General features: G+C 38.9%; 1 protein-coding gene across 1 annotated transcript in view; it reads right to left on the bottom strand.

Annotated features, from left to right (window-relative positions):
• GUCY1B1 (guanylate cyclase 1 soluble subunit beta 1) overlaps positions 1 to 25401 on the bottom strand; it is a 47517-nt gene extending 22116 nt beyond the window's left edge. The window contains exons 1-4 of the mRNA XM_025438980.3: positions 25300 to 25401; positions 24856 to 24929; positions 8698 to 8798; positions 7103 to 7221 (exon numbers count right to left, since the gene is read on the bottom strand). Of these exons, the coding sequence (XP_025294765.1) occupies positions 7103 to 7221; positions 8698 to 8798; positions 24856 to 24929; positions 25300 to 25302 (297 nt within the window). The 5' untranslated portion in view covers positions 25303 to 25401. The remainder of the gene's footprint in view (positions 1 to 7102; positions 7222 to 8697; positions 8799 to 24855; positions 24930 to 25299) is intronic.
• Positions 25402 to 25611: the final 210 nt, after the last annotated feature.

Here is a 25611-nt window from a genome sequence, read left to right as displayed (position 1 = left end):
GCCATGCAGGGAGCCCGACGTGGGACTCGATCCTGGGTCTCCAGGATCAGGCTCTGGGCTGAAGGCGGCGCTAAACCGCTGAGCCACCGGGGCTGCCCGAAACTGGCATTTTGGATGTTGAGAAAAAGTTTTCCTTTTGAAGTTCAAAAGTTAAAAATAAAATGAATGGTGCATTTTTGTCTAAGAAATATTATAAATAATTTAGAGAAGTATCAGAATTTCACAGCTGTTCAGGAAAATCTTCATATTTCCCAAAATAACACTTTGCACAAACATTTAAGAATTTTAGATCTGTCATCAATCCCAGAGTGCTCCTGGTGGGCTGGCCAAATCACTGCTGTGCTTTAAAGGCCAAAACCTCGGGTCAACCTGAATTTGAAGAAAATCCCACTGAGGTTTGCACAGAGGTGCTGGTAGAGGGACATTCATGTATGAGAACTGAATGAAGGAGTGAAATCACCACCATATCAAGGTTAGTGGAAGGAACCAGTGTTTCCAAGCAAAAGATAACAGAAAAAGAAAAAAAGGAAAAAAGATAACAGAATATTTGCTTGATATCCAACTGAGATTCCTACGCATATTTAAGCAGGCTCATCACTTAAATTCTAACTAACCTCTAAGATTGTGCATTGCTCACTTAGTTGTCATTATTCAACCTGGTAGCTTCCCATGCTTATTTAATTTTCACTTTACCACTATAAATTATTGAGAGGTAGAGAATATACAATGTAAAGGAATATCACACCCCTGAGAATGAATTGGTAGCTCCACTGTAGATTGACTTGGGTTTCATTCCTCGAGGCTACATATCATTCTTATCAAACCTGATCTGCCCAAAGCTCCTGACTCATCCATAAATACGTATATAAGTGTACGTGGACACACTAACATAGACATAAAAAATGAAGAGGAAAACAATACAGAGTGCTGTCCCAATTATGTGTTACTGCATATCAAAGTGCCCCAGACTTATTGGCTTATAACAGTAAGATATTATTATCTTTTGTGATTCTGTGAATTTTCTGGACTCAGGAAATTCTTGGGTTGGAGTAGACGAAGCTGGGGACGGTGTCATCATAATGCTCTACCGGGCTGTTTTCCCAGGACAGGTCACCCAAAAGGCCGGTAGTAGTTGGCCCTTCAATGGGAGTTCAGCTAGCGCTGCTGTCTGAAAGCTTACACAGGACCTCTCCATGTGGCTTGGGCTTCTCACTTCATGATGCTGGGCTCCTGCAGGGAGCATCCCAAAGGCAACTATTCCAAGATACTCAGGTGGAGACTTGAAGACTTACTATGATCAAGCCAGGGAAGTATCAAAGTAAGTATTAAAGTAGCTACTGGAATTATAACATGGGAAATGTTCCTTCCACCTGTTCTATTATGTTCCTTCCACCTGTTCTAAATGTTCCTTCCACCTGTTCTATTATGCAGATAATCACAAAAGCCAACGCAGATTCAAGAGAAGGCAATGTCACAATGCAGAGCAGCATAGGAGATACTAATGCAATGATTTTTGGAAGATAAAATTGGCAATAATGCAAACAGGACAATGGAAGTAAGATGATCATGGATTAAGGTGGAAGTACTGTCAAGTTGGCCATTCCTTACTAACTAGGTTTTTTTCTTTTTTTTTAAATGAAGCTTTCAAATCCTATACGTTTTCTGCAGTGTTTTAATCTATACACTAGAAGCTTCAAATAGAAATTTACATAAAAAATAAAAAAATAAAAATAAAATAAAAAAAAGAAATTTACTACAGTGACAGCATGAAACCCTACATTTTATTCCTAAATTTACAATTAAGAAAATGACAGAATAGAAGAAAAATTCTTGCTGAAACATGGTCTTATCTGTAAGATGATATATGCAAGTAAAATATACAAAATTCAAAACTAAAAATGTCCTGTTTTTTTCTTCATCTCTTTTTGATAAATCATATTCCATTACAAACCTAACTAAAGGTTTAATTCCAAGGTTTAATATTATATATATATACACACACACACACACACACACACATATATATATATATATATTTTTTTTTTTTTTTTAAGAAAGCAAGAGTGGAGGAAGCTGGGAGGACCACAGGGAGAGGGAGAGGGAGAGAGAGAATCTGAAGCAGGCTCCATGCCCAGCACAGAGACCCACTCGGGGCTTGATGTCATGACTGTGAGATTGAGACCTGAGCTGAAATCAAGAGTTGGACGCTTAACTGACTGAGCCACCCAGGCACCCCAAGGTTTATCTACTTTCATCAGCAGTCTACAAATTGATGGTTTCACAGGAGATTTAAGAAAAACAATCCCAAACTATGTAATGTTTAGAAGCACAATGTTTCTAAGAAGTTTCCTCTAAAAATGTTTCCCATACTTTATTAATACTTAATCTATTTAGTATTTTTAGCTATTTTTTGTTAAAGTCGAGGTAGATTAAAAATAAGCATAATGTGAAACTTTTTAAATTGAATTTGGAAGTACAAGAGAGTTTGGATAAGCAGGGCCTTGAATTTAATATTAGTGGCAAAGCCTCTTAAAGGGGAATTGTCCATTATTTAAACTGTTCAAATTGTTAAATTTAGGTCATTAAATTGTTTACATTGACTGATCCAGGGAAATGAAAAACTTTACATGAGAAATATTTTTCTGAAACTAAACTACAGATAACTTCTATTCAGTGTGTCCTTGAATACTAGATTTCTAAAAATGGAACAGGAATATTATCTCAATAAAATCACGTGGGCCAAATTAAGTGTGTGTGTGTGTGTATATATATATATATAAAATAAAAATATTACTAAATCAATAAAATATCCTGGGCCAAAAATATAATATATACATATTATTATACTAGCCACATATATATACAACATATAATTCAGAATTAGTTAATTCTAACATTCAAAGATTCTCTATAGATTGTCTATTATAGGCTGTGCCTGGTATTCAGAACTTTTGGAAATTATTTCAAGAAAAGCAAAAATGTATGTTTAATAGAAAGCCATTCTTGTATGTATTTATTTATTTATTAATTCATTCATCATTCATTCATTCATTTGAGAAAGAGAAACAGAGCACAAGTATGCGAGGTGGAGGGCAGAAGGAGAGAGAGAGAGAGAATCCTAAGAGGGCTTCATGTCCCAAATGGAGCCCAACACAGGGCTCGATCTTATGACCTGAGCCAAAATCAAGAGTTGGATGCTTAACCAACTGAGCCACTGAGGCGCCCCCTGAGCCATTCTTAATGATGTATCCAACTGAGAGGCTGAAGAAAGACAACTTCCAAGGAATTTCTCCTTGGAAGCATGGTAAGTGGTCAGAGCTGCCCAGCCTAAGGCATAATCAAATGATTTCCCATGTTATAATTCCAGTAGCTACTTTATTGTTGCCTGGAAATTCCAAATGGAGATATTAGAATGATCATTTTGAAAGTTTCTAGATACAAATAATGTAACTTGTATATTCATTAATAAATAGTAATTTGCCATGTCCACATTAGATGGAAATTTCTAGGTGGAAATTGCCTATTATTATACATTTCAAACTGTAATTCATCTCTAAATAAAGTTATATAGTTTCATCAAAAGAATAATAACATGAAAATAAAATAAGTGTTATCTTTAATAAAAGAATTAATCTTGAGCTGTTGGTGTATTTGCTTTTTACTTTTGTACAAACAACAAATCTTCATTCTTCAGTCCTCAAAAATGGTATTTATTCATTCCCATATATGTATCTGTGGAGATACCATCATTAAGAGATTACACATGGTCTCTGGTTCCATGAAGTTTACATTCCAGCCCAATAAACAGGAAATGATAGTACAGTGTGAGAAATATGAGGGCTGGGGAAATAGAGTGTACTGTGAAAAACTGAGAAATGCCAATTTCTCTGACTCAGAAAGGGCAGAGATTGGAGAGGGGAGTGATGTCCTCCTGGAAGGAGTAATTTGACCAACAGGATAAATAGGATTTATTTAGCTGGAAAGCAGCAGTAACAGTGTTCTAGATAAAGGGAAGAACAGGTGCAAAAGTTCAGAGGATAGAGAGAGCAGGATAATAAAGACTGTAAAAGAAGTTCTCTTTGGTCAGACTTTGGTAGAGGAAGAATAAGGATGGATAGGGGATGTAAGTAGTTTCACTAATTTTAATTACTTTCTACTTTTTCCAGTGAGGAATTGGGAATCATTAAAAGGGTTTAAGCAAGAAAATGTCTAATGAGATATATTTGAACTTTCAGAAAAAAAACAGTAGGGTTATAGAATGGAGAAAAGATTGGAAGAGTCTTGAAGGGAGGCTGGGAAACCATCCAATCTCTAGAGAATGATAGCTCCCACAAAAGTATAGAGAAAATAAAGAAAAGTGATAGAATTCTCAAAATTTAGGAAATAGACTCTAAGGATTGATGCTTGTTTGAAATCAGAATGAAAAAGAAAAGTTTTTAAATTCTCTTTAAAATAAGACCCAGCTTACCTTACTCCTTAATGAAGGATTAAAGTCTACGAAAAATAATGTTTTATTTATATAATGAAAAATGTAAATTTTTATATGGGAATGAGGATCTTAAGACAATTTATGGGGTACTTGGGAGGCCCAGTGGTTGAGTGTCTGTCTTGGTTCAGGGCGGGATCCCAGGGTCCTGGGATCGAGTCCTGCATTGGGTTCCCCACAGGGAGCCTGCTTCTCCCTCTGCCTATGTCTCTGCCTCTCTCTGTGTGTGTCTCTCATGAATAAATAAATAAAATCTTTAAAAAAAAGACAGTTTATGAAAATCAGTCGCTTTATTTTATAATCACTTATACAGAAAAAAATATTCTTTTAATGTCTATGTAAATAGCCTAATCATAAGATAAATGCCTACGGTATTTTAATCCATTCAATTTGCTGGTAAGACATGCAATTTGAAAAACAGGACAAAAAGGAATTGGATAAAAAATAATAATATTGGTGAAAACTTCACAAAATTCTAACTTACTAGTTTCTTCATTGTTCACACTGAAAGAAAAATAAAATCATATGTAATTTAAAGATATATTAACTAAAGTTGCGTATTGACTTTGAGGAAAAAGGACTTAGAGCTACTTAAAGTAATGCTGCCCAATGGAAACAAAAGGCAATAAAAGCCACTAGAGCAAGCCACAAACGCTAGCCACATAAGTAATGCTAAATTTTCTAGTAGTGATGGTTAAAACCGAAAAAAGGAAACAGGTGAAATTAATGTTCATGATACATTTTTATAGAACTCAATATATCAAAAATATTACCATCTCAACAAGTAATTAATATAAAATATCAGTTATTTGTATTCTTCTTCTACTGCTTTTGAAATCTGTTGTGTATTTTACCCATAGCACATCGAATTTCAAATACTTAGTAGCCAAGGGGGCTAGTGGCTATCCTATTGAGGATGGGGCTCAGGAACGTAGAGAAACACGGGGAGGCCGCTTGCTCTCTTCCTGTGCCATTACAAATTTAGCAAAGGGAAATAATGAGTAAAGATTGACAAAAATTTTTGTAAAAACATTTGGATGGTTGTTTTGTTATGTAGACGTGGCCATTGAGAATAAAAGTTAAAATTAATACAGAGGGACTTCAAATCGCAACTTTGCCCATAAAATAATGCAAGTTAATAAAAGTATTAAAAAATGGAGTATGTATTCAAAAATCCAAAATCCCAATAAACTTCAAATATCAAACTTTAATCCATTTAAAATAACTCATTTAAATACAGCCTGTTAAAGCTTAATTTAAAAATCGCCTGGCAGCTCCTTCATTGGGAATTGACAGCTTTTTTTTTTTTTTTTTTTTTGACACCAGTAGTTCTATAAACCCACGGCAGGGCATTGCAGACCAGTTTCCATCTTGATTTAATGCTGTTTTAAGTTTATAAGAAAAATGTCACTATGTAAACAACAGACATTTTGATTAAACACTATAGTTCTTATTTTGGCTGTTAAATCAATAATGCAGCTGGATTGAAAGTAGTTTACATTCCCTCAAAACTGGGCTTGGGTTCAGCTAGTATTGCGCTGACATCATTTACCAGCAAGATCTGGCCGCTTTAAGCAGCCAGTTTAGAAATGTCCTTTACAAACAGCCACATAATTTTTCAACCTTCACACATTTCAAGAAGAGGGTCTTACAAATGCCTGTGCTTAAAATAGGGCAGTCAATCCAAAAATAGTCTCTCATCGAATGTGTAATTTACTAGTAAAAAACTTTTAAGGTAATTTAGACAAGAATAGAAGACAAGGGTGTTTGGGGGCCTTATTTCTTTCACTTCACCTGAAAATATCTTTGGGAGGGCTCTCCGGTTTCCTTTTGTACAGCAGCTTAATTAATATGGAACTGGGAGTGATGCTTCTCGAATTTGTTTTGGTGGCAGAGCACCTGAAAGCCATGGTGCTTTCCCCCAACTTTGAGCCCAGTAGAATCTCAATACTGACATATCATTTAATTACACTATACAAACTAGGAATACCTTAAAAGAGAAAATAGGACCACCTTATATAGCTAAGACATAAACCCACCACTATTAGCACATATAAACCATTAAAAGGGGGGCAGTTTTTTTTTTTTTTTTTTTTTTTTTTTTTTTAAAGATTTTATTTATTTATTCATGATAGTCACAGAGAGAGAGAGGCAGAGACACAGGCAGAGGGAGAAGCAGGCTCCATGCACCGGAGCCCGATGTGGGATTCGATCCCGGGTCTCCAGGATCGCGCCCTGGGCCAAAGGCAGGCGCCAAACCGCTGCGCCACCCAGGGATCCCTAAAAGGGGGGCAGTTAAACATCACAATAGGCCATGTTGAGATGTTCAGAGGATGTTAATTTCCAACTTGGATGTTCAAGGTGGGCAACCAAAAGTTAAGGGAAAAAAAAAAAGAAACAAAAAATGTTAAAATGTATTCGAGACCACCCTATAACCGTTATTTTATGTGAATTAGAAAAAGTCACTGTAAAAAAGAAAAAGAAAGTAAAAGTCACTGTGATTTCATTTCAGTAGCAAGACACTGTCATCTAGCTGGCTGTGCAAAAGTATTCTAGAGCCTCCGTTTAAGAATTACTAATTCAGAATTTTTAACTACAGAACTTCAAATTGCTTACCTGTAGAAATTCTCTGACATTAGATCCCAGGACACGCAAGATTGTATCATAACCAGACTCTTGGCAAAAGACAAAAAACATCTTCCCGAACATTTGGAGGATTTCCCCAGCATTGAGATCTATTTATAGATTTGAGAGAACAACAACAGAACATATTATAGCTAGAATATTGTTAATGGGAAGAATGAAAATAGGTGCATAATTTAAAAAATTAAAATATCCCCAACTTTTGTGCAAGTGGACATAGATCCACAAGAAAAATTCATAGGGAAATCTGTGAAGACAACACAGTGACATGTCAGCAGCATAGACTGGTACTTATATGCAAAACAATCAGTTTCTCAGCTTTCACAGCAAACTACTTAACTAATTTTGACACCTGTATTTAATGTACTAACTTACTTTTTCTGAAAAACACAGAAAAAATCATCAAGAATGCACATGACCATATTTTCATGAAAAATGGTTTTCTCCATGTAAATATGCATATTTAACAAGTTGGTTACATATAACGTGTACCCCAATATCATGCTTTTTACTTACTGTTCAATTATTAATATTTCCTAAAATCTTTACATGTTTTCTGTAATATCAATTTTAATAACCTCATTAACATAGGGACACAATAATTTATTTAACCAATCCACTCCTCTCAAAAATGTAGACTTTTCCAATTTTTGATAGTACAAGTAATCTTGAGATAAAAATATACATAAATCAAAATATATATATTCAGAAATCTTAACCTAAGTAGATCTAATAATTCTTTTAAGAAAAATTCCTAAAGGTTTTGTACATTTTTTAAGAGACTTTGACTAATGAAGCAAAATTATTCTCTACAATGTTGTCTTTATTTAGCATCAGATTAACAATATCTGTGATTTCCTCTTTAACTCTACTTTTGACAACACTAGACATTTAGCTTTTAAAAATTCGTACATTTCTATGAAAAAAATTCATATTTGTTTCAGTTTTGATTACTAATGAGGCTAAATATTTTTATTATTAACAATTTACCATTCTTTCTTTGTGATCCTTGTATTCTATAATAGATATTTACTCATCTAATTATACTTGGCAAAGCTAAAAAGCTGCTTTCTGTTCTACCCAAACTGTAGCCTAGCTGCAAATTAAGCACATGAGATTAACTTTGAGAACAACTTTTTTTTCCATGAAGCTGGTTTTGAACCCTGCCTACTTTGCACGAGCTTTCCCTAATGTAGACCTCCATTTCTTGTTCCTTTCACCAATAGTTAACAGAATTCGTGATTGCAAGAGAGATTCAAAAACAATAGTTTCTGCACACTACACTTTCATAATTACCGTATTGGACATCACAACTGAAGTTATCATCACATTAAGTGTCAACAATTTTTTCCCACCCTGACACATGGTTTTCTGTGAAGGAATGCTGAGAGCCTCTCCACTCTCTAAAGAGCTTGTAAAGGAAAACTAGGCCTCAGGACAGCCTGAGCCTTCCCTCCACCATCGTGCAGCGTGCACCCTGCATAAGGATACAATGGGATCTTGGTTTATTATTCCTCTGGGCTTCTCTGTGTAACTTAGCCAAAGAAGGAAAGTCACATTCAACTTACTGAGGACTTTGCTTGCAGCAGCCACCAAATCATAAGTTTTGGAATCATCATATATTATTCTGACAAGAAATTGTCCTTCTTCATCTAACTGTGCCTCTTTTCTGGAAAACAAAAAAACAAGAAACAGGGGGAAAATGCTGAAATAAAAGAATAGCTAGTATGGTTAAAACTACTGTATAAACAATGGTTTTACACCTGAAATGGGATGTTTGTTTAAATCAATGCCATGTGCCTAAAAGTCTAATGATTAAGGAGATTTAAATCATTTCACTTTCCCCTCTTCAAGTTAAAATGATATGTTTAAGCATATTTTAGCAAGACTGCCATTTATAGAGTACTCTAATGCCCAATGCAATGCCTGATATTAAATATAATCAAGAAATAACTTTGGGTTTAACAAATAATCAGCAAACATTGGTTGAGTCCCTATACGTGCCAGTCATTGTTCCGGGCATTAGGGATGGAGCCTTTAGCAAGATAAACAAAAATACTTGACCTCTTCCAACATACACGTTCTAGGAGGGGAGATAGATCGGGAATAAAACTAATAAGTAACATATAATGGTAAGTAGTTTGAAGAAAAATAAAGACAGGTAGTGAGGTAGAGAGCTTGAGTACAAAAGCCAGGAAGCCTCCCTGAGATATGGGCATTGAATAGAATCTAAAAGAAGCTCTGGGAGTGAGCCATGAGCAGTGTGGGGAAGAGGGCTAGGCAGGAGAGGCCTGGGGCCCTGGGGGACCAGCAGAAGTCAGAGCGGAACAGAGAGGGGGCAGCGTAGCCGTAAAGGAATGGGTAAGAGTGGTAACAAGGGTCGGGTGGACTTTAGGATGACTGTGGCATTTACTTGAAAGAGATGGATAGCTTTGGCCTTTGTGATATGAGCAGCGAGAGAGGAACTGACTTGGGTTAAAGGAATCAATCCTGCTGTTGCATTAAGGCTGATCTCGGGCAGAGCAAAGAGACCAGTTAGGAGGCTACCATCAACTCTCAGGTGAGGAAGCCTGGTAACTTGATTCCGAGAGAGAACTGGTCCAAAAGGAATATATTCTGCAGGCAAATTCAACATGATTTGCTGATAGATTGAATACAGGATGTCAGAGAAGGAGAGGACACAGAGTTGGCACTGAGGTTTTGGCCTTAGAAACTGGAAGGATGTTGTCACCAATGGCTGAACTAGGAGAGGCTGTTGGAAGTGGACTGAAGCAGGGGGGTAGAGGTTGGGGGGTGGGTTAGATCAAGGGTTATGTTTTAGGAGCATCTGGGTGACTCAGTTAGGTAAGTGGCCAACTCTTGGGTTCAGCTCAGGTCTTGATCTCAGGGTCGTGAGTTCAGGCCCTGCATTGGGCTTCACACCCAGCATGGAGCCTACTTAAAAAAAATGGTTATGTTTTAAACATATTACGTTTGAGTTTCCAAGTGGACTGATTAAACCTCCTAATATATCATTAGCTTATTAAATACAGTAGGTCAAAATATTTACAGTATTCATAAAAGGAAATTATAGTTACCATTTTTAATAGTTGTCATGATCATATAAATATATTAATTTTGATAGGATTTGGATTATTTCTCTCAAACAAGTGTCCAAAGGAGAAATCTATTATTCAAAATATTGCCAGTTGTAGAAAAAAACTGACAAGTTTGCAGAGATCTTTTCCAATGTTAAATTCACAAAAATACATGGAGCTTAGAAATCAATCTGACTCAGTCCAATTCATCTAAATCCCCGTAGGGTGCCAGGAGAATGCAAGACAAACTAGCCACTGTCATCAGGTGAACTTGGAACACAGTAGCTGGAATAGCTACTTATGAAATGCTGCCAAGGCAGGTCATGATCCCTTTCTCTCTCTCTGAAGCTGTGTATCACAGCTGCTGTCCATGGCTGGAATACCAGTGTCTGCTCAAGGGAAAAACTCCAAATGGTGGTATGTAATAGGTCCAGGTGGGATGAGATATTCTTAAAAAAATATCCTGTGTTCTTAAGAACATACTTTGCCTGCAGTTATGCATAACAGTGCATTAAAAAAAAAAAAAGCCTGATTATGGTAGGCACAGAGATCTGAATTTCAGAGCCCAGAATTTATCGGTTGAATGAACTTGGACAACTCATACAAAGCCCATGAGAATTAAAGCTCTACTTTTTAAAACCAAGAGCAATAATAAGAGATACAGTGTGCCATAGTATGTTCTAAGTTGTTGAGGAGTGTGTGTGTGTGTGTATATATATATATATATGAATTAATTACTAATGACTAATATATATGATTTAATTATATATATGAATTAATTACTAAGGGCCATAGTGCTTCCCATGTCTATATATTCAAAAAATTAAAGAGCTGTATATATACAGATGTGGAAGTCTCCCTTTTGGTGAACATACACAACTATTAAATGAGGGGAACACATGTTCCAGACCTCAAGTCTTTTTAATACAAGAGGTCAATGAAATATTCCCAAATTATGAAGAAATAATGTACAAACACTGACTTATCTCTTGATAAATGTTGTTATGTGTCTCACACATTCTAATTTCTAATTGTATAAAAATATAAAATATAGGAAGGGAAAACATTTAAAGAATCCTCCACTACCTTGATAACCACTGCTAATACTATAGTCAAGTATATTTAAGTAGTTCATGGTTAAATATATTCGTATGTATGACATACACCAGATTATATTGCCTTAAAAGCCTCCTTTTTTGACTTTAGCATTTGAGGGGGATCTCTTCATGTCAATAAATACATTTCTATACTTTGCATAAAATTGCACTGTTATAAACATATTGAAGGTTTTAGTGGATATTTAGATTGCTTTTATTTTTTTCAAGTATAAACAGTGCTGTGATGAGTATCTTTGTAGGTAATAATTGTATTTCTATGTAAAAACAATAAGTTCCTAGAAATGGGATTTCTGATTTGAAGGATACAGATAGCCTATTTTTTTTTTTCTCATTTTGCCGCTAACATTTTCTTACAAAATAGCATTGGTCAACAATTAGAATTTTGAAGCTTCTAATTTAGGGCATTCTAATAAAATATAGATACATTTTAATTAAATATATAATAAAGTGTAAATTAACTTATGTTCTCACCATACCCTATCCTCTCTCTTCTAACTGGAAGAAATCAAGTGACATAAATTCTTAAAATAAACTCAGTTCCTCAGAAACACTCACCAAACCGTAACAATAGTTAAACGAGTGAAGTAGAGAGTACTCAATCCCTGTGCATAAAATAGAAGAATGGCCATTTCCCTAGAAATCCCCTAACCATGAGTCAATGCATTCCTTCTTTCCTTTCTGCTTTAATAAAATAAGCTCCCTTATCGTTTAAGCTTTACTTCCTGAAATTATCAGCCCAACATGCTCCCTGGAGGGAGGCTGAAATATAAATTAAACAGTAGTACATGGAAGGAAATAATCATCTTCTTTGAAAAATGTCACATTAAATTCTAATGAATTATTTAAAATACTTAGGATTCCTTATTTACATTTATCTTAGAAATATTTCGGAATTTTGAGTGGCCCTTTAATTACTCCCCCCCCCCCCAACTCACCCTGGAAAGGTGGTAGTTTGCCATCAATATTTGCGTACCTTTTATGCCCCAGGCACTTTTCTAAGTACTTTTAATATATCAGTGAAGGAAATAAAGATCTCTGCCCTCAAAGAGCTTACATTTTAACTAGAAGAAACAATGAGCAATAAATATATAATCAGTTTTATAATCATTCATGAGGCGATGAACGCTACAGAACAAGGTAGATGAGGCTAAGGAATGAGATTAGGGATGTAGGCAGAAGGTGAAGGATGCAATCTTAAATATACGGATTATAGAGACTTCCTTGGAGAAGTTAATTAATTTCCCAGCGAGATTTTAAGGGATACAATTGATCTCCATGACCTAATCTTTCTGGACCCATTTTCCTTTCTTCTGTAAATCATTTGTCTTCTCTTTTCAAGGGAAAAGTGAATTGGAGAGATTACAGACACTTTAGTAGGAGATGGTTTAATACATTCAACTGAGCAGGGTATTTACAGTGCAAAAGGAATAGTATGCTAAAGAATTAATTTCATGAAATATGCTCAATGAAGCTACTAGAAGTGCTTTTTTTCATGTGTCTCAAATCTCAATACAACTCTTCTTATAACTTCTGGACAAATTTCTATTTGTTCAGACTTTATGCTGTCAAATAGTTTGGCCTCCAGGTGGTGCAGAGACATGATAATAATCTTTCAGATAGACCTTCAAGATATATCTGCCACTATTTTTTCGAGGGAAACTTCAGTGAGATCCCTTCTGACATTACATTCTTCTTTTTCTCCATTTGGAGATTTTTTTTTTCACTAGTTACTTAAAACCACAAAGGGTGATCAGCAAAGAAACGCTGGGAAGTAAGCTGATATTCAGATTAAATAAATGATTTATATAATTCAGGCAATAGTAGCTTACTTCATAATTCTCTGTAAGCTTGTAGATTTTTCTTTTTTTTTAAGATTGTATTTATTCATTCATGAGAGACAGAGAGAGAGGCAGAGACATAGGCAGAGGGAGAAGCAGTTCCCTGCGGGGAGCCCGATGCGGGACTCGATCCCAGGACCCCGGGGTCACAACCTGAGCCAAAGGCAGACGCTTGACCACTGAGGCACCCTCATGTCCCTCTAGCTTTTTTCTCAAAAGCAAAAGTAAAGGATGCATCAAACGCATAGATATAACATTTCTAACAATATTTAAGGTTTATATTCTTGATAGAGTTTCTTTTGTGCTTAAATTATCGAATTCAGCCAAGTACACTAACCAAATTTTCCAGACTCACTCATCTTTCAGAATATATTTTCTAAGTATTAACTTTGTTTAAATTGTTGCACACACAAAGCAAGTATGTAATTCCCTATTATTTAAATCATATTTAGTTTACATGTAAAAAAAGCCACAGGTTCCTCTAGGAAACACTTTTAAATTTTCTCAAAAATGAAAGACTTTGGACATACTTTGTTTTCCAATAAATTTCAGATGACAGCAAATATCATATGACACCAGAGGTAAATTGGATTAAAATATATTCAATAGTGCTCAGTCTTCCATCCTTCCCAGATAGTACCCCTTGCAGTAGTCTGTGTTATCTTTACATATACTCAAAAACTGTATTTTGGGTTAAGAATTACATTTTTCTACTTGGTGCATTACTCAATAAAAGAAGTCAGCAGACGGTAAGACATATTGAGAGATTTATTTTTAAAGTGGCTTAAATGACACTGGATGAAGTGGGAAAAGAAGGCACTTTCTTTGGTTAACAAGTAAACCTAGATAGAGAAAAACCCATCTGGTTTCATCTGTATCACAAGTCATAGTGTTTTCCCCCTCACTATGCCAAAGAAGCAGCTAGGCTACTTCCATATGGAGTCGCACTAAGCTTGGGCAAGTTCATCTCTAAGTGTTTCAGTATCTTTATCTGTAAAATAGAGGAACAGCAGTATTACCTGGAGCCATGTTGGTTGGCAGAGTGAGTCTACGTGAAGGGGTCAGAATAGTGTTCCCCACCCACTTACTGCTCAGTACATCCAAATGGCAATAGTCTACTTGTTGAAGAAGATGAAGGAGCCTGATGTGGGACTTGACCCCAGGATCGGGCAAGAGGAGGGCAAGAGGAGGAAGACAAAATGGCAAGTGGAAGAAGAGAAGGAAAGAAATGGCAATAAAATATTGGGAATTTTTATTCAGCATCAGAAGAGTCAAACTAAAGATGCACTTAATTTGTTGATTAAATGGTAAGTGTTCTATATTCAAATAGCCAAAAACAAATAAAGCCTATCTCCCCTAAGGGCTTCAAGAATACAGACCAAGCTCTCACATTCCATGTATTTGGAGCCACAATAAGTGTTTAAAAATTAAGTAGGCATACGTGAAAAATTTTCCTAGTAGCAATTCCCTACTTACTTACTTTTAAAGACTGGCTATTTGTTAGAATTTGAATTGATCATTTAATTACACCAATTGCTTTTCCCCAAAAGAGTAGCAGGTATTTATTTATATTGTGGTATTTTGTGGTTTTGGTTTTTGCCTTTTGCTTTTTCAATCACTGATGCCTAACCCAAGAGCTGGAACAGAACATGTGCTCGCTCAATCAATGTATCTATGTTTTTAAAAGAAGTGAATGTATTAATTAAACATATTTCCCTCATGTGTTTCTAAACTGCCTACTAAAAATCGAACAATCCAACATTGTTGTGAAAGTGAGCAGCTTGTTTTCAAACTATTTAATTTTTAAGGATTAGGTACATAATTTGTCACAAATATCCAGGCTACATTTCTCATAACTCCATACTTAAGGAGATATTTATTCCTTAACTGTGAAATGTGAATGTACTGGAATGCCTGGGTGGCTCAGTGGTTGAGCATCTGCCTTCGGCCCAGGTCATGATCCTGGATCCTGAAGATTGAGTCCCGCAGGGAGCCTGCTTCTCCCTCCGCCTGTGTCTCTACCTCTCTCTGTGTGTCTCGCATGAATAAAAAAATGAAATCTTAAAAAAAAAAAAAAGAAATGTGAATGCACAAAAACTGAATTCATATTCTGACACTGAATCCCTGTCATTATACAATTTTCAAAAGTTTAGTATACTAGAAGGACTTGGCTTTTAGGTAAAGAGGTTTCTTATCGAGGTATGAAAACAGGTGCTTTGTGATGCTAGATCCTGAATATAGGAATCTTAAAAATAAAGTCTCAAAACGGGGTCTGATCTCAGAAAGAAAAAGTCGGCACACGTCAAAAAATCAACCTGACCAATTATCTTTAAAAACCATGTTTAATTAAAAGACAGAATGGTCTATTTTAGTGTACTGTAGGGACATCATAAATGCTGAGTTGTGCCCAACCAGTACTAAAATTAAAGCCCCCACTTATAAACCACAGATAACTATATATAATATTAAAACGTTAAAAATTCCTATTTTTTTTTCTGTGTGGTTGTGAAGTATTAATGACATCTCAATCGTCAGTAGTGGATTCCCACTAAAGTCTGAATCTGCAAAGGAGAAACTCTGCTTTGAGGCAGCTGCGGAGGGGAGAGAGGAGAGGAGACAGGCCTTTGAAACGCAGCGACAGCTTCCTGCTTGGAGTCTCCTTGGGTTCCTACAGTCCCTCCTTAAGTCAATGTGTTCACTCATCCAAGTACTGTAAACAGTAACAGTAAATGCTGTCAAGAGTGACACAGATTGAGGCAAAGTGACATCACTCTTGATTTATAATGATTTTTTTTCCCTTTGTACAGGTTGCCACAAGAGTCTCATCAGTAACTGCCCAAATTCTGAGGACACATCCATAAACATCTCACACGGACCATTTTCAGTAGCTTCATCAGACAAATGCACTCACTTAGACCTTTGTGGGTGCACTTCATCATGAACTCACCTTGTGAGTGTGCTGAGTCACAGCTCTTCTAAAAATAAATAGGTTGCTCAAAATTTCTGGGGCTCTGGTTTTCTTTAGTAGATGTCTTAGTTGGTGAATATAAAACTACCTCTAAAAATGTCATAGCCAAAATCACCTGTATCAGTGCTTGAAAAGTCCAGGAAAACAAAAACAAAAAATGAGTAGTAACAATGCACACCCACGTTGCCCCAGGTCCACGCTAACCTGGCCGCCTTCGGAAGGAAGGTCATAAGTCCTTCTCTTTGAGGAAAAGCACATAATATGATCATTCGAAATCCCCACTATTCAAATCCCTACTGTGATGATTAACAGCTGAGTGATTTGAGACAAGGTTTTAAAATCTTGAAGCCTCGGTTCCCTCACTTATAGAATGAGGACAATGAACAACCCTATTTTCAATGGTGGCTGTGAGGACTGGGGAGACAATGGGTACAGAGCACTTAGGACTGGGACTGAGCAACCTTAAGGTCAGCGTGCAGCAGAGATGAGCTGTAACATTCAAACTGAATGACATGATGAGCATTCTCATCTGGTTTTTACATTTAATTTCAATATTACAAACACTTATCCACAGTTTATAACACTGACTTTAAGCAGCACCATATCGACTCGACTTTTGGACACTTGCTAAGGGATTTGATCTTGTCCTGAATCCAATCCAGTAACTGGCTTTTGGTACATGCAATTGGTAATCCAACAGTAGGGTTTTTTAATCCTTTTATATATCCGTACACATACGGAGATGACGTAAATGAACTGGGGCTCCTCTAAAAGGAGATGCTATAACACAGTGCTCTATCTTCTGCCTCTGGTGATTAAAAAAAAAAAAAGAGAGAGAGAGAGAGGCCATCTCAACAGAGCTTATAATGTGTTATATAGTGGTCGTAAATGTCATCATTCTTTTACCTGGGATAGAAACTTTTTTAACCTCAATATCTTTTGACATAAAAAAAGGTGCTCCCCTTCACTAGACACATGTCATGTCAAATGATGACATTTTTTTTCTGTCCTGGTTACAGAAAAAAAAAATCTGTGAATATGCATGTGTTCTACTCTCTGGAAATTAAAAATGTGAAGGATTTTACACACACACACACACACACACACGGGAAAAAGAGAAGAAAAAGACAACAATCTAGCAGACCCTTTCCTAGGTAATTGTTACAAAGGCTAGAATCTACTAAGACAAAACACACATTAATCAATAGTAGAAAAACATAATTATAAACTCTGGTATGGACTTTGAAGAAAAATCAGTTTTGGAGGTTTTCTTCCCTGAAGAAGTCACATTTGTTTTGCCATCTCGAAGCTGAGACCCGTTTCCATTTCTGGGTAAGGGATGGGGAGAATGGAGAGAAGGAGAATGCTAAGCACAGGTGTTATCCTGACACATAAAATTTGAAGCCTTCGGGGACTGAGCATGGCCCACGAGGCTGGAGTGCAAAGAGAAAGCAGCGCAGGTGGACTGAAAGGGTCCCAGGTTGTTTGAGTGAATCTGAAAACTGATCCCAAGGAATTTCAGTAAAGTAACAATTTAATATTTCATGATTCGACAATGAATGGCAAGTGGATCAGAGTATGAGATGGTGGGGCCTCTGGGTGTTCAGTGGTTTTGAGTGTCTGCTTTTGGCTCAGGTCGTGACCCCGGGGTCCTGGGATCGAGTCCCATGTTGGGATCCCTGCATGGAGCCTGCTTCTCCCTCTGCCTGTGTCTCTGCCTCTCTCTCTCTGTGTGTCTCTCAGGAATAAAATCTTAAAAAAAAAAAAAAAAAAAAGAATATGAATTGGATCCAAAGTCACGGTATCAAAGAGGTACAAAAAATACTACAGAATATTTGCCTTTTACCTGGGATAGAAACTTCTTTAACCTCAATATCTTTTGACATAAAAAAAAAAAGGTGCTCCTTTTCACTAGACACAAAAACATCATTTTCCCACTGTTAATGAATGAAGAGGCAAAGAAACAGATGGAAAAGCTGCTAGTACTCATGTCTTCTAAGTTGTCACCTTCTGAACTGGGCCAGTTATACAGATTTCTCCAAGTGTGTTTTCCCGTTAATGTCTTCACACTATCGGCCCATAACTATTGCTTTCCAACACACTGAGGAGAAACATGTGCTCAAGCCCCTCATCCAGCAGAGAGGTGAGAGAGTCAGAAGGACATTTTTCCTTGTGAACAGTAGCAACGTCTAGTTAACATCTGCCACAGATATGTTGAGGAGGTCAAAGGGGAGAATACAGATTTTCGAATTTCTCCTCTGGCTCTGATTTTAATGTGCAAAGCTCCTTTGCTGAAATGGCTAATTAAATAATATGTTTCTATGATTTTTGCTTCATTCTCAAAAAATGCAGAAAGTATTTGCAAGTACAAAGACCTAGCTTAGTTTCAGGGGGATGCTTCAAAACATCAAAGAAAAACCTTGAGGTAGAGCTGTGACCTGGTCTATCACCTACACATCATGCTGCTCACCAGACTTGGTTCCAGTTCCAGGACAGCCTATGTGAAGACCTCCCTGGGAGCCATGTGAAGGGGTTTGCATACAGACACCTACTTCCACCTGCAGGAATAATTTCAAATGCTGGTGAGCTTATCAGCTAACATGCTGTGCCTGCCTCTATCTGTCAGGCTAACTGGCAGGTCTTTCTACAGGAAAAGGTCTCAATCCTAACAATTATCTAATTTACCTAATTTTTATCTTACATATTATTTTTTTTTATTTTTGCTGAAGAAGTTTCTGGGTATGACAATGAATACGGTTTCATTTTTTTCAAGATTTTATTTATTTATGAGAGACACAGAGAAAGCACATACACAAGTGATGATGGAGGGACAAAGGGAGAAGCAGACTCTCCACCAAGCAGGCAGCCCAAGGTGGGGCTCGATCCCAGGACCCTGGGATCATGACCTGAACGGAAGGCAGATGCTAAACCTACTGAGCCACCTAGGTGTCCAATACGGTTTCATTTTTATTTTTATTTTTTTCGGTTTCATTTTTGTATGTCTATTACATTAGCTCCTACTTCTATCTTAAGCATTTAACCTGGCACCAGAAGAGAAGGGTTGGAGTCCTGACCTTTCAGTTTCCTGGATATAATCCCCTAGGACAGTCATTTAATCTCTTGGAAACTCAGCTTTATCACTAAAAACAACAAACATTGTGTTCAGTTACGTGTGGAATCTACAAACGACAAACTCAGAGAAATGAGTAGAGTGGTGGTACCAGGGGGTGGGGGTAGGAGGAAATGGGGAGCTGTTGTGCAAAGGGTAAGACAGCCAGTTAGAAGATTAACAAATTGAGTATAACTAATAACAATGTATCATATACTTGAACGATGCTAAGAGAGTAGATCTTAAATGTGCTTACCCCCCCCACACACACAAAAATGCTAAGTATGTGTTAGAAGTGGTAGCCAATACTATGGTGGCAACTATTAGGACAGCTTAATAAATGCATCTGATCAACACATTGTACCCCTTAAACTTACACAATGCTATGTGCCTATTATATCTCAATAAAGAAGAAAAAAAAATTGAGCTGGAAGGGCCTTTTCAATTTCAAATGGGTATTGTTGCACTCAACTGAAATTGCACAGAGGAAAGGATTTTTAAAATTTTAAATAGTTTTTATAATATAGTGTACCAGTAACCTATAAAAATCTACTTGAACAAGTGTATGGAAAAGTATAGAAATTTAATTCTATAACCTCATGAATATGAAAATCTGATGAAAATATGGCCAACCATGGTGCATTACTTTGTTTTAATTTGTTCTGATAAAATGAATATGAGGAGCATATGCTACATTTTCAAATAATAAACAGGGATTAGGGGATGGGGGGGGGGGGCTAGAAAAATGTAAGATTGATTCCAAAGCAGAACCAGCATCAGGAGAGTAACAATCTTCCCATAATCTGCAGAATGGAGAGGGAGGAACAAGTCAGACACAGAGAAGCCAGCCACAGTGCTGTCAGATTAGCACAAAGGAAAGTGCTAGGAGCCAGAACGGAAGAAGACGAGAATCTAAGGGGCACTTCAAATTCAAAGAACTGGTACTAGTTGCATAGAACGGACCAAAGAGAAAAAAAGGTGAAAATGAAAAGGAAGTTACTACTTATTGTAGAGTGATGGGAGGACATTTAGTCTATGTAGACTTGAATGAGCTACTGCTGCTTAAAGCAGAATTTCGTACCTCTTAGGTGAGCTGGGGAAGAGAAAAGTCAAAAAAAAAAAAAATTGGGTTCTAGGGTAAAATTAAGAATAGCTACCATTTATTAAGAGTTTCTTTAAAAAACCTGTGTTAAGCATTTTCAGACATTTTCCAACATATTACGACAACTCTACACAATAGGTATTATTATTATGTATTCCTTACACAGGGAGGCTTAGAAAGCTTAGGCAACTTGGGGAAGTCACACAGCCAGCTTATAGCAAAGCATTCGCCTTTTTGAACCATTAATGAACGATTAATTTGTGACTAGCAAATTCAACTAGATGTATTTACTTCAAAACTGGATGATCAGCATATTTCTATGCTTGAGTTACAGGCAGAAATGTTTTCATGTATGAGCTACAGGGAGAAAAATCAAGGAACAATAGGACTAAAAAAAATCCTGATAACTCTGGTAAGAGTTAGTAGCATGATAAGATTTTATTTGGAGGCAAGGAGTATATATTACTTTTCTACCCTCCGATGCCTAAAGCACTACACTACGCTCATTAAAAATAAGCTTCTAGGGACATCTGGGTGGCTCAGTCCGTTAACTCTCTGCTCTGGCTTTTCCCTACTCCTGATGTTCCCCTGCTTGTGCTAGCACACTCTCTTTCCCTCTGTCAAACAAATAAATAAAATATAATAATAACAATAATAATCATAAGCTTAACCAGAGTATGAAAAAAGGACTAAATCAATGAGTGAAAAAATATGCTACCCTACTAAATAAATATGAATTCTTTATTCAAGGAAGACGATTGAATAACCTTCTAGAGGAATTTGCTCCAACATGTATCAACTAACAGTGGGATTATATCATTTTCAAATCACATACTAATATTTTGATCCAAGTATTTATCTCATACCTTTTAGTAAGACAGAGAAGGGCTAAGCCATGTACTGTATAGCACTAGGGAGTGTTAAATCTATTTTTAATCTATTCCTTGGCCTGTTCAACTCTAGGCAAAATAATTAGGTTTTAGAGAAATATTTTGTCTCTTTGTTTTTGATACAATTTTAACCATCTGAGGTTTTAGTTTTTTGAATCCATCTTTATGTTTTCGTGAAGTTAAACCAATCTAAAATTAAACCCATTAACTTGATGCAATGATTAGTTTCACCAAGGATGACAGAAGAATAATAGAAATGATTAAATAGCAGTTAGGTGCTTTTCTAATATGTAGATCCTGACTTCATGTTTTCTCTAAAATGATGATTGGTTTTGATCATCACCTTGGGACCATGGTGATGATCCCAAGAAAGGACTGTACTATCTGAAAATTGAAAAGAAGCCAACAAAACCAAGATTTAAAGTAGATTCAGAGGTCTCTTTTGCTTGTTCATATGTATTTATGGCCTAGATCAGAGGTTAGCAAACTACAGCCCATGGGTTAGATCCAGCCCACTGGCGGGATTGTTTGGTCTGAGAGCAAAGAATCATTTTCATTTTAGATAGTTACATTTTAAGTTATGAGTGACTCTCCACAATATCCTCAATATTGACTTTCAGCCTGCAACACCTGGATTATTTACTATCTAGCCCTTTAAGAGAATGTTTGCAGAGCCTCAGTCTAGACGATTTTTTTTTCTTAAAAAGGAATTTAAGGCTTGTGTGAAATGGTTATATGATTGGTAAGAGTGTAAGTGGATACAAAGTTTACAATGAAGCATTTTTGGCTCCTACCACTCAGAATTTTCTGTCTGGAATCTGTTACTTACGGTTTTATTTGTCATTAAATGTTTGGCATCCTTTCTCAGGAAGAATGGATGGCCATTTCCTACTAAACCGAAAAAAGCATTATATAAAGTTTTATAAACATCAATTTATATAGTTTCTCACAGACGTTTGATACTCACTAAAACTTCTGCACCCTTGCCCCTGCACCCCGCCCCCCAAATCACACATTTGTTTTTTCATAAAAAGTTAAAACAGAAAGTATACTGTATGTTGAACCATCGGTTGCAGTGACTTTCCCTGGAGCAGAGGATGAAGTCGAGAGGAGGTATCAGAATCTTCCAAGGAACATTTTAAAATGAAGCTCCTCCAAATTCTCCTCTCCTTCCCACAGCCAGTGAGAACTGCTTGGCTGTGCTAAGCAAATGATCCTCCAGGGAGTGCGAAGTAACCCCTCCAGGGTTCTGACTGGGTTTGGAAACTAATGAATTGGATTCATCCCTCTCAACACAGAAAACTGAACAATGACCTCTATTCCAGATACTAAGTGGTGCCCAAGACAATATGGGCTCCGCCAAAAAGGATGCTCAGACAAAAAAGGATCAAAGTTAACACCTGCATTACAACACTAGTTTAACTAATGGTATTCCTTCTGCAGGGCTACATAATTGTTTCAGGGGTACCTTTAAAATAGACCCATATGATTTGTTTCCTTTACCAGAAAAAACGATTTTGAATGATTTGAGCTATTAACACTTTAACAGATTAAGGACACTGTTCAGAAAAAAAAAAAAAAAAGAACACTGTTCAGAAATACTTAAAGATAAAATTAATGAGTTAAAAGATATGGGTGTTTAATTAAAAATTAATATATTGTTTTTAAAAATACAATGTAACAATATTCTTAGCTTACTTCAACAGAATTAAGTTCTCATACCACTGGAATTTGAATATTTTTAGATAGTCTGACCTTCTCTGGGGAAAATATGGCCAATACAAACAGATCACTTGACGATTTAATTTTTGAAGATTTCTGATACATTTCTCTGTAAAGTATAATTTTTCTTCTTTCTATTTAACTGGTTTAAGATGGTAATGCGCAGGACATTCACTCTACATCTGGTCAAAACATGTATTTAGCCATCATAGGTATCTTTTGTTGTGCTCTCAAAATTTTAAACATATTGTCATAGCATATTCACCCAGAAATTTGAGGATTTCTACATTACGGATGAGAAAACATGTGGGGGGTATGCATGATGCTTTCATAAATTCTCAAAGTGGCTTAAGAATAATCCTATACTTAAAATACACTGTCTAAAATCATGCTTTTGATGCCCGCCTTCTCTGTAACTCTAACAAGCAAAATACAAATTATGAAGGTATTAATAGATTCAAGCCCTAAAGTAAGTTTTAGCGCCTCAACACTCATTTGATTCAATCCATAATTTCCAAATCCCTTCTTCTCTTTATAATATGTAGATATGCCCTGTGGGTAACATAAATCGCTCCTGGAACATGAAATCATGCTCAACCATACCGACCCTAGGAAGGGAAAAGTCACATCCTAAGTGCTTAATATTTAACCCAGGCCATCTCCATGGAAACAGATGTTTAAAAGAAATCATTATCCTGGAACTGCAGAATAAGACCTGTTAGAATTGATTGCTAATAACTGCAATATATTTGGGGGGAAAAATAGCATGAAAACATCACCCACTTGTTACAACAAAATGGAATCGGTGAGGTCAGGAAATGAAAGTAAAAGATACCAATGTGCTCTCCTCTGCCCACCCAGGTCATCCCTCTAAGTCCCTCTACCCCCGTTTCAGTGTGACAGCTTGTTGTTCCAGCCTGAAAACCCATATATGTCGTTCTGGTGCAGCTAGCTGGTTGTGCTCACGTTAAATGCAAATTTCAGCATAGTAACAGGGAAGAAAAAGGGAATTTTGTTCCATCGAAATGTTCAACGCGCCGGCAGAGAGGACCCATCCATCACTGCAGCGGCCTTAAGGTCTCAAGTGACTGTGCTTATCTCCCCCTCCGTGCGAAAAGCGCCGGGTTGGAGCTAGGATGCTCCCGGGCGAGGCAGCCTTCGCCCCAGGGGAAGCCAAAAAAAGGGGGGGAGGGGATAGGTTTTGAGAAAATGAAAGGGAAAAAAAGACAATAAACATTCCCATTTTACTATTTCAGATGAGTAAATGCACTTGATCCAGTTGCTCAAGAATTCCCCTCCCGAGCAGTGAGCCTGGGCACACGGACAGGCTCCGGGCTCCACTGTTTCCCGTGTCCCGAGGTGCGAGGTGACCGAGGAGCCGAGGCTTCCTGCCGCTCTCAGGCTCCGGCTCTTTGAACGTCGCGGAGGCCTCCGCGGTCCCCCGGGCCCCTCCGCGTGGGAGCCGCCGGGGCGGGCAGAGCGTTCCCACGCCCGGGCCGGGGCGCCAGGCCGCCGTGACCCCCGGGGATCCTGCCCCTGCCGTTCGCCCCGGCGGCCCCGCCCCGGCCCCCGCCCCCGCCCCCCGCCCCCCGGGCCCGCTCCGGAGCGTGGGAGCGCAGCTGGGGCGCGGCGGGGGGAGGCATCTCCGGGGATGCGCGCGCGGGCAGGGCGCCCCGGCAGGAAGCGGGGGAAGCGGCGCGGCGCGGGGGGCAGCGCCGGGGCCGCCCCGGGACCCCGCACCCCCGCGTGGACACACGCACACGTGCACACACGCGCACACGCGCACTCACATGCACACACGCGCTCACATGCACACAGGCGCGCACACACACGTATGCACACACAGGCGCGCACACACGCACATGCACACACACACACACACGCGCGCGCGCGCACACTTACTTGATGTCTTCCCACACCTCGGGGCCGTAGTTGCGGATCACCAGCAGCTCCAGCGCGTGATTCACGAATCCGTACTGCAGGGACAGGGGACACCCGGGCGTCAGGGGCCGGCGGGCTGCAGCATCCCCGCCCCTGCCCCCTGGCTCCGCTCCGTCCAGAGGGGCCTCGGGGCGCCCCCCCGCACCCCGGTAAAGGACTGAGCCTCCCGGTCGCCGTCCGCCCCCTCGCCGGGCCGCCGCCTTCCCCTCCGCTCACCTGTCGCCGCGCCCGGGAAAGTGGGGCGCCCCCGCCCCCCGCGCCTCCCACACCCCCGCGCGCCCCCGCCGCACGTCCCCTTCCCGAGCCCGGGCGCTCGCGGGTCGGTGCAGGGCGCGGCCCCCCCAGCCCGCCGGGACTCGGGCAGAACGGCTGGCGGCGCGGCCGGGGCCTCGGGCGGGGGCTCACCATGGTGCGTGCGCCCGAGCCGGGAGGCGGCCCCCACGCGAGCGCGGCCGAGGGACCGGGCGGCGGCTGCGGCGGCGACAGCGCCTGGGGCCCGGGGGCGGGGGCGGGGAGCGGCGCGGCGGCCCGGCCCCTGATTGCCACCTCGGCTCAGCCAATGAGGGCTCGCGCCGCCGGAGGCTGGTCGCGGCCTCGGGATTTTGAACCGGGGAGTTCGGGTGCTCGCGGCGCCGCGGCGCTCCGGGCCTCCCCGCCCCCGCCCCGGGGCCGGGCTTGCACCTGAGGCCAGTGCGGGGCCCACCCCGAGCGCGGTCC

The sequence above is a fragment of the Canis lupus genome, chromosome 15, assembly GCF_003254725.2.
Source record: "Canis lupus dingo isolate Sandy chromosome 15, ASM325472v2, whole genome shotgun sequence".
NCBI lineage: Eukaryota > Metazoa > Chordata > Mammalia > Carnivora > Canidae > Canis > Canis lupus.
Note: the sequence above shows the minus strand (reverse complement) of the source record. Positions and strands in the feature narration are given on the sequence as shown.